General features: G+C 35.5%; 1 protein-coding gene across 1 annotated transcript in view; it reads right to left on the reverse strand.

Annotated features, from left to right (window-relative positions):
- Positions 1 to 294: 294 nt before the first annotated feature.
- The window catches only part of LIN28B (lin-28 homolog B), a gene marked incomplete at both ends in the record, with an annotated part of 97,139 nt that continues 84,573 nt past the window's right edge, over positions 295 to 12,860 (reverse strand). The window contains one exon of the mRNA XM_084227710.1: positions 295 to 673. Within this exon, the coding sequence (XP_084083836.1) occupies positions 295 to 673 (379 nt within the window). The remainder of the gene's footprint in view (positions 674 to 12,860) is intronic.

Below are 12,860 nucleotides of genomic sequence, written 5' to 3' on the forward strand. Positions count from 1 at the left end.
CCTATATCAAGTTCTACACACACACACACTCACACACTCACATACACACAGAGCTCTCTCCCTCTCACACATGCACAAATAGATATACATAGTATCTTACTCACTGAATAACATAAAACATGACACCCTGCTCCAATGTGTTTTGCTTAAGAGTGATTTGTCTGTTTAAAAAACATTCACAGTTCTTCAACAGTAGTTAAAATCCCAGGTCCGCTGCTGTTTGTGAAATACTGTTCCCCTGTACTTGCATGAGGTAGACTTCCCAACTGGGGAAAGACAATACATTAAGAAGGGTTATGTCTTTTTCCTTTTTTGAACGGAAGGCCCCTTTTTGTTTTGTTCTTCTGGCGCTGCAGCTGACTTCGCGGAGGAAGCTTCTAGAGACGACCTGCCCGGCCACTCTGAGATCTCTGAGATCTCGGACCTCGTCTCCTGAGGAAACGGCTGAGACGGGCAGCCCTGCCCTGCCCCCGCCTCTCTCGGGCCCGCGGACGTGCACTGCGGAGACTCCCCCTCCTGCCTTCCCTGAGAACTGGCGGGCGGCTGCGCAACAGTCTTGTGTGGGCAGTTGGCCACCATGTGCGTGATGCTCTGACAGTAATGGCACTTCTTTGGCTGAGGAGGTAGACTACATTCCTTAGCATGATGATCAAGGCCGCCGCAGTTGTAGCATCTATAACAGGAGTAATGAAAACGTCTTAGAAGTAGGGAGCATGTATCACGAAATAAATGTGACAAATCAAAACCGTACACAAACGGTCTATGAGACCAGCTGTTTTAATGGGCCTTCTTAAAAAGTAGTACTAACTGGTCACATCAGTTGCTTCAAAGACGATCATCGCCAAAATGCTCTAGCAAAGTCACAGAACTAGTTGGATAAGCGCAATGGTCAATAAAAATAAGAGTACGAAAACATGAAAGAACATTGGATGACTTCCACATAGAAGTGACTTTTTTATTTTTTAATTTTTTAAAAAAGAGTTATTTATTTGTGCATACAAGAACTGGGGTATAGGCCAGCGGCGCTGGAGGGTGAGGATTCACCACAGACAGAGCAGGGAACAGAACAGGCAGACGACCGAAATACACTGCTGAGGGAAGCAGCGGGCGAGACAGGAGAGGTCTGCCGCGCCATGTGGGAATCTCCCTGGCCGGCCGGGAAGCGAAGCCGGGCTGCAGAGGCTGAGGACAGCTTCACAGGGCTGTGCTCAACCCGCTGCACCAAGGGGGAGGCCCTGACTACTTTTTTAGATTGGACAGCTAGCATATCTGAAAAGAACAGGTAAGCCCACTAGAGGGCAGCCAATATTTAACAAAAACAGCCAGCTAGCTTTACAAAGACAGTTTTAGAAAATACAGCTGTTGACAAAACATGCACTGAGTGATGAAGCGCTCAGCAATTGGGAAAATTACAGGCTGAATGAAAATTTATGAGGTTAACATTTCTTTGGGTGTTACTTATTTTGACTATGGAAACCATGTGAACTAGAAGAATTTTTTTTTCTCTTCACAATTAAGAAGTGTCATGAAATTTAACATGAGAGTCAAATAAATGTCTATACTGGATGATATCTGGCAAATTACCATATAACTTTAGAGCAGAAGAGGATGTGAATCACAAGAATGCTACGTAAGAAATTTCCAGGGCGTCCTGGTGACACAAGGGGTTAAGTCTCAGCACTATCAAGCTATCAGCAGCCACTGCAGCATTGAGTTCAATCCCTGGCCAGGGAGCTGCTCCGCATAGCACAGCAGACCTCTCCTGTCTCACCTGCTGCTCCCTCAACAGTGTATTTCAGTGGATCGACCTGTTCTGCTCCCTACTCTGTCTCTGGTGAATCCTCCCCGCACCCTTCCACTCACCTCTGGCCTACACCGTAGTTCTTGCATGCATATAAAAAAATTTTTTTCCAAATACTTACATTGAATTAATAAAGTTTGATGCTCGTTCAGTCATGGGGAAATTTTATTATTTTTTTTCTTTCTCTAAGAAATTAGCTGTCTTTTAAGGTAAATTCTTGTAGACTGAAATAAACATAAATCTATCTTAATTAACATCTGGATGCACTTTGGGACATAGCCTTTTAAAAATGTGACTTGGCAAGTAAACTGTTTGGAAGATACGTATTCGAAGATGCATTTACTCTATTTGGATCAGATTTCTTCTCAAAATTTTATATTAAAAACAAACATCAGAAAGCAGATGAAACTAATGTTTATATTTGCAAAGGTTTTTAATCTACTTGTAGAGTACAAAATTTGCTTAACTAATTTGCCTCCAAGTGAAATGTTTTAAGAGCTTTCCATTTTAAATTTATTTTCGAACACATTTATGACTCCACAATTCTCATTATGAGGCACAATCAATAAGTCACACATTCTAAAACAAATAATAGCAAAATAAGTGGTAACTGTGAGTATTAGTTTAAGACTATAATGACAATAAAGGAATTAATTATACTTAAAGTTGCATATATGTGAGAAAAGCAAGTTAAATAACTTCTATTGCCTTATACTTCAAAGACAAACTACTAAGTTGCTACAAAACTATGAAACTACAAACCTAACCTACTGAGCAGTAGATGTAGGATATTTACTATTTTATCATATGGGATAAATGAGTGTTTTTTCTTTAATTGGCAAAAAACGAGGGTAACCACAGCCTGCTTCTCCAATTATCAATATAACCTTATAGATTTTAAAATAATGGATTTACAAGATGGGTTTGTATTCTTCAAAATAATTAGGAAGAATTTATCCCAGGAAAAAAGAATATGTCATATTTTCAGGAATTGTAGGGGAAAAAAGCAAGAAATTATTTTTTCTGAAAATTACTTGTTGTATAAAGTACATGCCTTTCATCATTAATGAAACAACACAAATGCAGATTCAACATTGTTTCCATCACAGGTTCTAGGAGAGAACGCAAAATTAAAGAATAATAAAAATCACCTAATGCTTGAAATTCAGGCCCCCCAAATAACACTTAAAAAAGGCATCTTTGAAAAATATAACCATATTACTTATAATAATGTTTTCCCACAAAGTTCCCTTCGATAAAGTGAATTCTTAAATTAAAATTGTTCATCTATAAAATGTCTTCTTTTGAATTAAATTCACTGTCTTGAGGATAACATCCACCCAGAAGCTCATTTTCGAAGAGAGAGAAAATAGGTTAAAGGCTTCGGTAATGGAGCAGGCTCTCCCGTGGACACATCAATTTCTTCACTCACTGTGATATGCACTGTGTTATCCAATTCAGGGAACCATTTTGCCCACTCATTTACCAAGGGCCTGATGTCAGGATTCTACTTTCACAAATGGGGTCTTCCATCATACTCTGTATGTGCATTTACCATTACCTTTGGATTTTAAAAGTTATTTTTGGGGACCCTATATTATTTTGGTTTCCTTGAATTTTGATATGCATTGCTAATTCACCCCCTTAGCTTTTCAGATATGTACTATTATTAGGCCAGACTGCCTTCTACAGTGAAAAGATTTGCATTCAGTGTATATGTGCTTTAGCCTTAAAAGGGGAGGAGTGGTATTTATTCTTCTTTTCTATTTAATCAGTTAATGTCAATCACTCTTACTAAGCATGTAGATCACACCCCATTATGAAACCCTTTCCCTCTCAAGGGAATGACACCAAAATGGAAATGTTCAGCTACCTTTCAGTTCACAAATGATACCACACCACATATTCCATACAAGCTCATGTGGCATTAGTCTCCTTTGTTCACTCTCCACACCTCCCCAAATCAGTTTGCTTTTGTTAGTTTAAATGAACTCTATACTGAAAAATTTACACAATTTTATGAAACTGTGTGATCATAAAAGTGGCAGGTGTGCCAAGGATAGTTACATGCTTGAAAAATACAAAGACATAGATTCACAAGCAAAAGACTATATACAAATAAAACAATAATCATACTTTGGATGTATTCCCATAGCTCAACATAAAAATAAAATTATTCATGCCAGATAGTTTGCAAAATGATGACATTTTAAAAGTGGCACTTTTGAAAAAAATAACACATTATTAATGTTTTCTATAATGGATAAGTGAATTCTTATATAAAATTTTTCATCTATAAAATATCTCCCTTTAAATTAAATTCACAATTAAATGGCACAAGGATTTTTTCCCCATAAAGACAGAGAAAATAAAAACGTTCATATTAATTTTACAACTTTATCAAGTTCTTCATAAAATTACTTTATAAATATTTTATTTCTAACAAGCTAGCGCATTCTACAAGTATTCTTATTTAAGATGCTTTTTACAAAGGAAAATAAAGAACAAGCAAATTGGGGTCAATTTTTTAAGATTATTAAAATAAGATTGAATTTTTAAATAAAAGAATGCCAATAATGGGAACAGTAGATAAGAGAATCTAAAAGGGCAAAATGAAACAAATCTTCTAAATTAAATCTTTAGAACTATTTAATTACATGATGAAAAAAGTAATTATGTGAATTTTAATGAACTAGGCCCAATCACTTATACTTAGTTAATAGGTTAATCAAAATATAGCCAAAGTTCTAAGAGTTCTATAATAAAAAATGGAAACTGATTGACAAATAAGAATTTAGATCTCCAATGATTTTTAGAAAAATCTGATTTTGGAGTCAGAGATAACTAAATAACAAGTATACTTTCAAGTGGCACCACTAATAATGGTTAGAACTGAGCTCAACTAAAGCCAACTAGATTAGAATAGAGACATTAATTTTTAAATGATATCTCAATGAATTAATGAAATAATTCCTCAGTAGTATTTTCCTGCCCAACCCCCAAAGAAAACCGGGCAGGGAGTGACACTACAGACAGCCAGATTCTCCTGGCCAAAATAGAATGAGAAAGATGTGACTTAGATGCTTCTGAATATTTGTAAGTATTTCTATGAACAATTAAGCCCATATTCTTGGGACTCTGGTGGGATAGTAAGGATTAGGATAGAGTGATCTAAAAAAAAAAAAAAAAAAAATAGCAAGTAGTATGGTGGTAGAGAGCAGAGTAGAAAAGGAAGCCCAAGATACAGGGCAGGAAAAAGGGCTGGGAACAGGAAAGAGGCACCTAGAAAAGCCTGGAAAAGAAAGATGAGAGCAAGGATCAATAAAGTTTTTAACCGGGAGGCCAGCAGGGCTGAAGAAATGTCATAAATTAGAAAGAATTTCAGAAACTAATTTGGAGAAACAATAACTGAATTTTGAAGAGACTGTTTAGCGTTGTTAATCTTGATATAGTCCAACTAAAATGCAGCAATGACATTCATCAGACCTACAGCTCGACTCTCTAATCTGAACACTTGTCATCTTATTTAATTGTGTGTCAACACATGGAAGTGTGGGATTCCAGCCTCATGGTAGGAAGGAGGTGGATGGGCAGAATGGCCTCAGAAGACCCCAGAAGTTGAAGAAAAGAAAAGGAGCCAGAACATAGCTTTTGATGGAAGCAATCTGCCCAATCTGTACCTTCTGAAAGTAAAAGACAAATTCTGAGATGAACTACTGAAAGGTCCCATTTTGTACTGAGAGTTTCTAAGCAATCTAAATTTACACCTGGGTAGATAGTCTGTTAACTCCAGGGGATCTCCCCTAGAATTTCAAAAGGAGAGTTAGAAAACCAGGATGAATCACATAGCTGGAAAGATCTCCTAACATGCACAGATTTTTCTGAACTTTGTTAAAGCAACCTATACTTTATGTGAATTTCTTTTATTTCAGTCTTCTTAGGTACAAACTCCTGAGAATGTAAGCCATTTAAACAACTAAACACTTTAATAAAGTTAATTTTTATATATTCTTTCTAAATACAGTGTTAAAAGTACTGACTTTTCAAAAATACTGATTACTAGTAATTTGTTATTTTTGGTGCTTCAATTCTAATTATTTAAAATATATAATGGCAAAAGTCAATTCACCAAGAGGACATAACAATCCTAATTTTTTATGTACCCAGTATCTTCAAAATTAAGAAACTAAATTTTGGTAGAACTACAAAAATGATAAAGTAGGTCTACACAGTGCAGGACTTATTATAGTTAGTTGGTTAACTGTCCTGTTCAAATCTCTATAGCTTTATTGCTTTTCTATTGATTGACTTTCCAATCGCTGGGGTAAAAACATAAAAATCTTTCCCTGTGGTGATTTATGTTCTTTTAAAAAGTTTTGTATAGAACAAATATGTATTTAACACCAAAATTTTTATTTACCTTTTGAAATAGAGAAGCCAGTATGTTTTCCTCAATATCCTTAATTCATGGTAACCATGAAATGATCTACGCACAGTAGGGCTGAACAGACTATTAACAGAATTAAAATGACACTACCAGAAAGAATAATAGCAGCTTCCAACCAAAACAGAAACAAAGCCTTAATCTCAAGACAGTAACATGGGGTGCTGGGCAGACGCAGGTAGAGGGGCTCACTGCTTGGTGGTGGAAGGTGACAGGACTTTTGGTGGTGGGTGTGGCATGATATATAAAGTTGCTAAGGTGAGAAACAGTAAACGTGGAACCTATACAGTACTGCAAACTAGTGTCACCACCACATTAAAAAAAAGGCTTCGAGGCCAACAAACAAAAACCAGGTTCAATCTATTGTGAGCTTACTATATTCAATACTGTATGAAAGGTTTTCTTTTTTTTTTTTAAAGATTTATTTTATTTATTTATACAAGCACTGGGTACAGTCAGAAGCGCGGGAGGGCGAGAGAATTCACCAGAGTCAGAGCGGAGAGCAGAACAGGCAGATTGATGAAGTACACTGCTGAGGGGAGCAGGGGGCATCAGGAGAGGGCTGTGCGCCATGTGGGACCCTCGCCTGTTGGCTGGGGATCAAACCCGTGCTACAGAGACTGTGGGCAGTTTTGCAATCCAGAGCTCAACCACTATGCCACCGGGAGGCCCAGTATGAAAGGTTTTCAATGCTATGCAACTTAATCCTCCCCCAAACTCTGAAATACTACAGTATCTACATTGTATCAATGAAACAGTTAAGACTCAGAGAGTATACACAGAAGGAAACTGGAATTCAAAATCATAAACTCCATTTAGATTTTATTATGTGAAAATACTATCTCCACAAATATTGATGTCAACCTATTATATGTGAATCTAAAATATACAGTCCTGGATTTGAAACACCGACCCCCACACCTACCCCCCCCACACACACAATTTGATGTAGAGTTTTCTTGAGAAGTGTGTTGCTACTCTGTTATGCTGTGAGGAACTGAGCAGCTCTCTGAGCTATTTCACTTACAAAATAAAAGTTGGGAGTAGTCCAGTCTAGACATTTCATTGCCAATGCCCAGTTTTATTTTTACCCCTCTTATACCTTATATGTTGAAAAATTTTTGGCAACTTCAAGGTAACATGTTACATAAACAGAGCTATCAAAATGACTCCATGAAATTCCAGTGAAAATAAAGAAGCCTGACATTTTGGCTAGCCCATGAAGTTACAATGTGATGTGAATGATTTACTCTGGCCTTGAAATAAATATTGCAATCTATTGGTGGAGAGAATGTAAATTGAGACTGCCTTTCTTGGAGGGCAATTTGACAGCATATTTCAAAATATTAGTACATATATCTTCTAATCCAGCAACACTAATGCTAGGAATTCGCCTTACAGGCATTTCCACTGATGAGCACAATGAATTGGGTACAAAGATATTAACTAGAGTGCTGTCCATATTGGTAAAAAAATAGAAAAATTAAATGATGATAATAATACTAACAACTGTAATACTTATAATCAAACCTAGACAGTCCAGCTGCAGAGCTCATACTCTTTACAGCTAAGCTATATATCTGTGAAAAATGAACAAGAAATTAAAATCTATATATATCAAGAAACACCATGCAGATACTGAAAGGAATGGAGTAAAAGAATATTTTTGTAAAATGAGGCAGACTTATATGCATTGACACGGAAAGCTCTTAAAGACAAGTAAGTGAAAAAGCAAACCACAGAATAAAACATAAATATAGTATACCTTTTATGTTTCAAAAACACTCCTGATTTTAGTAATTGTAGATATTTTAAAATACTTTTAGAAAAACCCCTCGAAGGATAAGAATTAACAGTGGCTATATATGGAAAAAAGGATAGAGTTAATTAGGTGAAATGGGGGGCATTTTTACTCCGTAAATTTTGGGATAGCTTGTTTTTTAAATAACAAGAAACAATTTATGTCATTTTGGTGTAATTAACAAATAAAAAAAGCAATTCCAAAGTGCCACTTCCATTTCATATTCAACCTTCATTATTATTATTAGTCATCTGACAATGAACCTATATACTAGATGTATTTCTAAAATCATCTCGGAAACCTTTAAGAAATAATAATGTGTGGGGCCCACTTTCAGACCAATTAAATCAGAATCTTTGAAAGTGGAGCCCCAGACATCAGTACTTTTTAAAAACTTCTCACGTGACAGTGAGCAGTTACTTGAGAAGCACAGTTATATACCAACCACAGAGCACTGACCACTCTCACCAAGGGATTGCTCTGCAATCCCCACAGGAGTTTGTACTTCAGAACAGAATAAATCTAAAACACTGTTGCAACAAGTCACTGTTGCCTCAGAAAGGAAGGAAGAATGGAAGAAAGGGGAAAAGGTAAGAAGGCAGGAAAGAAGGCAAGAAAAATTGTGTCTTATCTCCTTACTGGGAGCTAAAATGAATCCCTGAAATTTCTGGCTGTGACAGTACAAAAAAAGACCATAACCCTTTACCATCAGAGATCCTGGCTAATTTGAAAGGAAAACATCACAAAAATGTATTGAATTTCACTACAGAAGTGGTTTCTCTTTTTCCAAAGTCATTATTGCCTTTCCAAGATTCCTTATCTGCCTAGAATGGCAGACAGCATAAAACCCTATATATACACACACTGTGCTTTTTTCCATACACATACCAATAATAAAGTTTAATTTATAAATTAGGCAGAGTAAGATATTAACAATAACTAATAAAATTATTAGAACAATTATAGCCATATACTGTATAAAAGTTAAATGAATGTGGTCTCTCTTAAAATATCCTGCTGTATGTAATATTTTCTTACTTTTGTTGACCATGGTAACAGAATCCCCAGAAAGAAAATCATGGAAAATGGGGATTACTGTATTCAATTTTTTGTTCATCAGTCAAAATGGGTTCAAAATGTAACAATTTGATAATACAAGTCATCAAAATAGGTGATAATTTATCTCTTGAATCAACTGTTACTTTCTCAAGTAGAAGCACCATTACCAAAGTACATTTATTGATTCCCCATAATGACTTTCGGCTCTTCCTCTTCTATTGCCTTCATTTAAAATAATTTTCAAAAACATATAAACTGATTTAGTATGGATATTTTCTGCAAACATTTCCTTAATGGCCACATTTTTTTGACCTTTAAATAGAATATTAATTTCTTAGGGATATACATAAAACAACAAAATCTTTTGCTTTTTATATAATCTATTAGCCATGGATTTTTTTTAATAACTATAATATTTAAACTACATTTCACCTAAAAGTGAGCCACTGATAAAGCAACTTCTGCTTACTCTCTTTTTTATACTTTCTATACTTAGAGAAAAAGAAAGTCCATGATAGATGGTCCAAAACCTGATTAATTAAACCACCCTGGGGGTAGGTTTTCAGAATTCTTTTTAAAAAGTAAAATTTAGGTATATTGCTATTCAGTCCTTTCAGTGGCATAACAAACAGTAGATGTTTGGATGGCTGGCTCATATTGCCTAGTTTTAGTCATGGTAAGCAAGTGTCAGTCTGTTGTGGCATGGAACTGACATGAATTCAAAACTCTAAAACTGCCAGAAGTGGAAATGAATATTCTATGTCTCTTCCAAACCTGTTTTCAGGCTATTTACTAAACTGATCTGGGCTTTACTCTTTTTGTTCAAAAAGTATTTTTACTTAACAGCTACCATTCTATTAATGGTTTCAACTGCTTATAATACCCATTCAATCAATGTAATAAATTCAAATGAGAAATAGAAAAGAACACAAATGTAAGATTACCTACTACATGTGCAACTTTGTACCAGATACTAATGAAATGTATGTGAATAATTAGTTGAATGGCAATATTTATATATTTACATGTTTCATTTTGTTTGCTGTCTTCTCTTGACTGTTTTTTGGATTGTCTTATATTTGTTAGTTTTTGGAAACATGCTGTTAATACCATGTTCTGTCATATCTATTGTCATGCCAGCTAAAAATGCACCCAAGAGTCTTGAAAATCAGCTAGAATACAGTAATAACTCTGTTACAAACCTTTCATCATCTTACTAAAACACAAAGATGGAAAATGTGGGGGACAAGATATGTGATGAATGGCAGTGCAGCTATCAAGAGAAGTAGAGATGGAACATTTTAAGAGGAGAGGACATGGAAGGGGAGAGAAGCCATTGTAGAAATGGGGGTAAACAGAGCTTTTTTCATGTAAGGGCACTTCAGTTAAGTATAATTATAAGCCATTTTTTTTATTTCATTCCATTACGTTTAAAAGTACTTGGTAGATTTTCCAGCAATTTCATGAAATTATCATTTGTTGAGAGTTTACTTTGTAAAGTTTACTTTGTAACATAACTTGAGAAGGAGCATAATAATGAATCTAGGTCATAAATTAAACCTGTATTTGAAATAGAAATGTTATCTGTCTTTTAGGTGACAAACAACATTCTAGATAGGTAATCTGTTCTAGCTAATGGAAAAGTTGAAAAAATAAGAAGAAAGATGTACTCAAACACCAATAACTTTAATGCTTTTCAATTTCTTGGGAGTAAAAGCAATGTGTTATGAAATAAGACCTAATCTCCTATGTGTGGGCACTCTGCCAGCACTGCTTTCATGATTCCCACACAACTAAGGAGACATGTCAGGTCAGGAAATCAATCTCTTTCTCTCTCTCTCTTTTTATTTCTCTCTCTCTCTCTCTCTCTCTCTCTCTCTCTCACACACACACACACACACACATACACTTACACACATATTTTATGCAGTAGTGGGGTTGTAATTATCCAGGTCAGTTTATCTACTACATTTGGTAACCCTGGCTTTTGGAGACAGTTATTAAAGAAGGTTAATGGTAGTATTAAATATGATAGAAAGGAGAACCATTCAGTATTTAACTTATATTGAAACAGTGTTTGTTTAGATGGAAGAACCAGATTATACTATGTAATCTGAAGATGTAGGTTCATTTATCTGCGACAACAGACTTGCTGAACACTTACAATTCCCATGGCTTCCTGCTTTTCAACATCATTTCACATGCACCAGTGTCAGAGGTGTGACATCTGTTGTAAATAAGCACCGGCTCAACCTCAAGAAATATAATTCCACTACTGCTTTTGTGTCAGCTTTTACAAATGTTTTTTTTCTTGCTCATCACATGATTCTTTTTGGATTTTGGCTCTGTAAATCAGTCTTAGTTTTATGGTTGACCTTATTTCACAAGTCATTCTACAGTTCTATCTCTCTCCAATGTGTATAGTGAATTTTTTTTTACTATTAAATATATGAACAGAAGCACAAAAAAATTTTGAAAGAATTTCATCATGATTACATTGTAACAATTTATCTGGAAGTGGATCTAAATATAATAGCAATATATGAAAGAATTTAAATATGTAATTAAAATACATTATACATAAAATACCCTGGGTATATAAAATACGTCCTGCACAATACAATAAAAAACAGACTAGTTCATAATGCACACATCTCTTAAAACACAGATAGAAGAAATCGCATGAGGAATTTCAAAAGAGAGATGCATAGAGGTCAAGAATTAATTTCAGAGGCACAACTGATAAATTATATGGAAGAAGGTTAGACAGCAGTTCCAGATTTATACTGGAAGCAAAAAGAAGAGTAGATTGAAAGATGCTATCCCAGTTTCAGCAAAGTGAGTTATCATTTTTATTGTTGTTGTATTTAGCTAAATAAGTTATTATATATGCTTTGAAGTTACCATGACTGAGTTATCTTTGTTGCAATCGATAATGTTGACTGTTTCTGAGTTTTTATGAGAGCAGTGTTTAAGTGCCTTCCGAATTGTTGCATTAATGAATCAGTATTAACACTGAACTATCAGTATATTAGTGAATTAATAACAACTACGTGTAAACCTTCCATTTTGACAATGCGTATATGAGTAGTATTAAAAAAATATTTATGGAGGGCCTGTTTTCCTGAAGCATGTTGCTTGGTGGAATCTACCCAAAATTTACCCTTAGAATTAAATCATGTTGAAGAGTCAAAATTAGGCCGTGCTGAACCATATCTTGTCTCTACAGCTACTCAGGAATCAGAAGGAGTTAAAACCATTCTGCTGAAATCACCAAGCAAAGGCTTCTAATGATCGATAAGTTTGATTTGTTCCAGCACCGGCTACTGCTAAGGAAAATGATGAAGTACAGATGAGAAGTAAATGACCTCTGTCGACTTCCCCCTGTAGCCCAATTGGTCTCCCTATGACTAACTATATATTGCCCTTTGCCAAGAATCAGCAGTTCTGAAATTGTTCACCATGTAGGTAGGTGAAAATTGAACAAGGAAAATTGCTACTATGTTCAGATAACCTCCATAAACTGTGATATTATCTCCTCCCCATGTAGGTCTGATCTTGAAAATTAAAGCCTAAGGTAGAGTTGTGAAGGTATCCTTGGCATCAGGACTACTTCATTTTTCCTTCCTTTCTTGCAGCTGCCGGTCATCCATTAGCTTTTTATGTGACCAAAGCTTGATGGCCAAGTTGCTAATGTAAGACAGCCCTGCAGATCCATCTTTGCCACGGAGTCCTTAAGAAAACTTGTTTCCCTA

Source organism: Talpa europaea, assembly GCF_964194135.1.
Source record: "Talpa europaea genome assembly, chromosome: 2".
NCBI lineage: Eukaryota > Metazoa > Chordata > Mammalia > Eulipotyphla > Talpidae > Talpa > Talpa europaea.